The following is a 5,716-nucleotide window of genomic DNA, read 5'->3' as shown; positions in this document are numbered from 1 at the left end:
GGGCGCGCACACACACACACACACACACACACACACACACACACACACACACAGTGTGTTTTTCAAGCTTTCTGAGCTGGGATTTGAACTGTGGTCAGCCATGTGGGATCTGATTCCCTTAAACACTAGGCTACAGAGCTGGCCTTATTCTAGATCTTCTTCATAAAGCACATTGTAACAGGATTTCATATGATTTGGTTTTTGTTTGGAATTATATAGAAATAGATATTTATTAGATCCTTACATTTTTGGAATTCTTTCTTGCCTTTGTTTCTAGAATGTCTTTGCTATCTTTTACTTTTTCTTAATTTTTTTTTACTTTCTTTTTTTGGAGAGTTTTTTTGCTATAGGGCACGTGCGCTCGCCAGCCAGACAGAGAGAGACAGAGAGACAGAAAGCGAGAAATCACCCCCACCCCCGGGGGGATGGCCACGCCGCAATCCCTTCTCCTCCATTCTCCTCTCGGGATCTTGGGCACGCACGCACATGTGCCCGGCGTGAGTTTAAGCCACCAGGTCCGGGACTACATGGGAGTCCAGCAACATAGCCATTACGCTAACTGCTAGTCCCAACTTTTTCTTAATATTTTAAATGTTCACTCACTCTTGTTTTTCTCTTCGGATGCTATTGATTATTTTGCAAAACCATGGAGAAATAATAGTGAAAAAAAAGCAGGAAATAAGAGGTAGCCACTACAATATGGAAAAAAGAGAGACAGATAAAATTAGGTAATTATTAAAGATAGATAATATCTTAAAGAAAATAATTATTAAAGCATAATGAAAAAAGACTTTCAGTTTTAGTTCTTCCTGATCAAGCAAGTAAAAAGTTAGAAACCACTACAGTTTTTCTTGAATATCTTATAAAATCAGTGTGAGACTGATTAACCTAGGGAAGGTAGGATCAAGGGGTGATTTGGTCAGTTGAGTTTGTAGGTATCTAAAGAGCTATTATAATGAAAAAGTAGGTCGTTTTTTTTTTCTATCTGAAATTACCCATGCAAATGGGTGAATGAGAATTCTTGAATATATTGTTCAAAAACAAAATAGACATTCAAAAAATAAAACAAACATCTATTGAGTCATCTGAAAAGTCATGACATATATTTCGATGCAAAAATGCATCCTGACTTTTCCAGCAACCTAATATTTGTCTTGAAGTTTCTTGGACTTAATGCACTTGGTTAAAATAAACAACTACAGAACTTCCTAAGATTTCCAACTCAATGAAGCAATGACCTATCAGCAACTCATAGTTCCTAGACTGTCAAGAGCTTTAGAAAGGTCACCAACAGCTGAGATCTTAAGAGGGAAGGAAAGAAGGCTGTCAGGGATCTAGATGGGAATGAGACTTGAAGGGATTGCTCTTCATTCACAGTTTGTATATGAACTGGTGCTCTGTAGGTTGGGTCAACCCATTAGTTTAGCTCTGGCAGGGATAATATTATAGAGCACTAAGGGAGGCAGGTAGACAGCCACCTGGAACACAGGCATTTAGCTTGTTTTGGAGAGTTCTAGAATCCTTATATACAATGTAATATTGTGGACTTCCAGATGAGATGAGGGTACACTCCAGAGTTTAGAAAAACTAAGAAAGGTGCCCATGAACCTGGGAGGAAAAGGAGAAAATTCCTCTTAGTCTGAGAGAGGTAAGATGTGCAGGGTTTGGGGGCTGTGTCATACCATGGAGGAGAAAGAGGAAAATGGGAGACATGGAGATACCAAGTTAAGGACAGACTTGAATGAATCAGAGCAGAGAATTATGTCAAAGGGATGAGAACCAGAGAGAGATTTAGCCCATTGGAGGAGCAGTCTGTTTGCAGTTAGGCCAGAGGGCCATGTCCAAGTATCAGAGTATCTATAGGAAAAGCAAACAAACATACAGTTGAGAATCCTAGAGCCAGGATAAAGATAAGAGTGAAGAGTACTATCCATGCTTTCACTTATACTTTTTAATTAATTCATTATCACATTGACAGACGCATTTCCTCATATACTGAAAACAAATTTCCCATAGGTTAGGATCTCTGCACTTCAGCGCTATTGATTTTAGAGTCTGGATAACTCTTTGTTAATGTTGTTCTGTGCACCATAGATTCTTTTTTTTTTTTTTTGGTGAGAGAGATTTTTGCTATGTGCTCACCGGAGAGAGAGACAGGAAGACAGAAAGCGAGAAATCACCCCCTGGGGGGGATAGCTACCCCACAGTCCCTTCTCCTCTATTCTTCTCTCAGGATGTTGGGCATGTATGCACTTGTTTCTGGAGTGAATTTTAAGCCACCAGGTCCGGGACTTGAACCATGGTCGACTACATGGGAGTCCAGCGACATAACCATTACACTATCTGCTGGTCCCATGTGCACCATAGACTCTTTAGCAGCATCCCTGGCCTGTACCTACTAGACTCAGATAGCATTCCTTCCTGCTTTCTAGTTGTGACAACCAAAAATGCCTCTACATGTTGTTAAATGTCCCCAAAAGGCATGAGGAAGAGAATTTCAAAACTGCCACCATACGAAACCACTACTTTAGATAAACTATTTCAAAAAGCAATTAGTTCAAACTAATTAGAACTACTTGATGCAATTAAAATTTGTTTTTAACAAATGGAAAATAGAAACCTGCATAGAATTAATTACATTTTGTCTTCTAAAGCCACCAAAAGTTTCAGGCAAATTTTGAAATCATACATATCATGTCAGTTTGTATCTTGGTAAGTTGAAAAAAAAAAAAGAAAAGCTTCAAGAGCAAATATAATACTTGAATTTAAAAAGCCTTTTAAAATTGTGTTTCTTTTAAGCTAGGTAACATTGTTAATTTAACAAAATTAACAGAACATGAGTTTCCACTTTCCTATCACTACTTTTTTTTTTTTTTTTTAGGTTTTTGCCATAGGGCATGTACAGTTGCTGAAGAAAGACAGAGAGAGGGAAAGTAAGAAATCATCACCCCCAAGGGGAGATGGCCATGCTGCAATCCCTTCTTCTTCATTCTCCTCCTGGGATTTGGGGTGCATATACATACACGTGCCTGGCATGATTTCCAAGCTGCCAGGTCCAGGACTCATAATGCAGTTGGCCATGTGGGAGTCCTTAACCACCATGCCACCTGCCTGTCCCATTTTCCTATTTTACAACTAGTCTTAACTAATTGTTGAGACTGTAACCTCGCATAGATGTGACTATTGCTTTTTACCCATTTCAAATATATTGTGATCCAATAAATTAAATCCAATTAAACAGTATTATTCAATATAAAAGTTCTTGTGAAGTCAGCAAGCAGAAGGGGAATATAGATTCAAGACACACAAAATAAACTTCTGGCAAAGTTTTAATTTCATACCAATTGTAGAATCTATACATGGAGGTATATGTATTTATTAATTTAAAATACTACATATATTAGTTAGAAAAAAATGTGTATTTAAAACTAGAAGGGACTTTCTCCATGCATTTAGAGAGTAAGTCCATGAGTTCCATGTTGCTGTAAACAAAGACATCCATACTACCCAGGAGAGAGCTCCATGTGTCCTATGCTGACATGACCCTGATTTTTCACCTACAGATGAGACCACCAGAGCTTGCCCTCACCTGATTTATCTGCAGAATCTTCAAATTCCACAAGGAAAGAGTACCCATTATTCCAGATGTGGAGGCAGGTTGTCGGGTCATAAGAGATGGTGAGTGGTTTTAAGCCAGGATCATAGACACTGTCTCTCCACCGGATGTTGATGGGCGATTGCCGATCACCCCCCGGAACAAGGTCCACGCGTTCCCAGAGTGGATGAACTAGAAGGAAGCAGACAGGGGCCATTATTAACACCACATTCTAGCTAGCATCACACACGAGGCAATCCCACTCTGGAGAACCTGCCAAGGCTAATGGAAACTAAAAGGCTTAGGGATTAGCCACTTAGGGCCTTAATCAGTTGGCTAAAGCAGAGGATAAAGGCAGGTCAGAGAGCACCTCACTGAGGACAGCATTCTGCCGTCTTGCAGAACAAACACGTCTGGGTCTGCCTGCAATTTCACTTAAACCCTGATAACAGCAACATGCGGGGAGATTAGTGTCATGTCAAAACACGGTATTCACAACTGGGTTTCTTTTCTCATTGACAATTTCCTGGGCCCTAGCCCCTGAATCAGCTTTTATTTTCTTCCCAATTTGCTATAGAATGTGTGCACTCACTGGAGAGCGGGGGAGAGAGAGAAAGAGAGACAGAAAGTTGGGGAACCAGCAGTTAGCGTAATGGCTATGTCGCTGGACTTTTTATTTTTGTTTTGTTTTGTTTTTAAGTTTTGCTATAGTGTGTGTGCACTTTCTCAAGAGAGACACATACACAGAGAGGTGGGGGGAATAAGAAATCACCTCCAGGTGGAATGGCTACCCTGTCACACATTCTCTTCCATTCTTTTCTTTGGATTTTGGGCACACATGTTCTCATGTCTGCTGTATTTTTCTTTATTCTTTTTTTTTTAGAGATTTTTGCCTTAGGGTATGTGTGCTCACTGGAGAGAGACAGAGAAAGACACAGTGAGAGAGAAAGTGAGAGATCACCCTCCAGGGGGGATGCCCATGCTGTAATCCCTTATCCTACATTCTCCTCCTGGGATCTTGGGCATGCATGCACATGTGCCCAGCATAAGTTTCAAGCGACCAGGTCCAGGACTCAAACTATGGTTGGCCATGTGGGAGTCCAGCAACATAACCACTATGCTGTCTGCTGGTCCCGCTAGTGTGTTTTTCAAGCTGCAGGGTCCATGAGGGATTTGGATGGCTCAGTCAGCCATGTGGGATCCAACCACCTTAACCTCCATGCCACCTGCTGGCCCCAAACTTATTTTCAACAGAGGAAGTAGGGAAGGAAGTTTTGGAAAGCAAACCTTCAATCAAGCATTGTCAGTTTTCCTCAGGCTCGCTGGTAGAAACATGCTCACACAATTTATAGCGTGCATGCCAAGTTCACCTCCAGGTAAGCCAACTGTGAGGACTAGGCAGCCACTCCGCCCCACCCGGGTAGAATAGTAGCGCTGCTAAGGTCCCTCGAGTTGGCAGTCTTCCTGTCACATGACTGTGGACATGACCTACTAAGGTGTACACATGGTTTGTCCCACAGAGGCACTGATGACCTCACCGATGCTGATTTCCTTCTCTAGAGTCAAGCAAGCACCAGGTCTGTGCAGGGTGTCCCTGGAAAATACCAGCTGACTTCCTGAGAACACAATAGCCCTGTGGCAGCATCTATGTGTGAGGACTAGAACCCGTGTGGGGCGGCTCAGGCTGGTCTGCTTCTCTGCCCTTTAGAAAAATGAGGATGAGGATGGGTAAAAGCAAGACCAATGGGAAATCTAGGAACACAGGAATCCAGAGAGTCATTTCCAACTACTCTGTCTACCTCACCCTCTGGCTCAGAATAAGTCTAAGGATTTGACTGAGGCAAATTCCCCATGAATAGCAGGGTCATCCTCTTATTTCCATAAGAAAAAAACCAGAAACTTGCCTCTGTTTTACTCTTACCAGAGACAGTCCTCTTCCTTCAGTAGTTGTCCAAAACTGGAAGTCAAGATCTTAGCTTTGTTTTGTTGTTTGTTTGCCAAAGTCTCCACTAGTACAGGTGTAGAGCTCTCCTGGGGGCATCTAGACCAGTGGTTCTCAACTGCAGGAGCAATTCAGTTCCCCAAAGGACATTTGGCAATGTGAGAAGACATTTTGGTTGT

At 41.7% G+C, this 5,716-nt stretch overlaps 1 protein-coding gene across 3 annotated transcripts in view; it reads right to left on the bottom strand.

The window, feature by feature from the left end:
- Positions 1 to 5,716, bottom strand: part of CA5B (carbonic anhydrase 5B) — a 53,507-nt gene that overhangs the window by 22,455 nt on the left and 25,336 nt on the right. For all 3 annotated transcript variants that reach the window (XM_006157948.3, XM_027775454.1, XM_027775455.1), the window contains one exon: positions 3,590 to 3,787. In XM_006157948.3, coding sequence (XP_006158010.1) covers positions 3,590 to 3,787 — 198 coding nt within the window. The remainder of the gene's footprint in view (positions 1 to 3,589; positions 3,788 to 5,716) is intronic.

The sequence above is a fragment of the Tupaia chinensis genome, unplaced genomic scaffold (assembly GCF_000334495.1).
Source record: "Tupaia chinensis unplaced genomic scaffold, TupChi_1.0 Scaffold000567_1, whole genome shotgun sequence".
NCBI lineage: Eukaryota > Metazoa > Chordata > Mammalia > Scandentia > Tupaiidae > Tupaia > Tupaia belangeri.
This window is presented reverse-complemented; position numbering and strand designations above follow the sequence as displayed.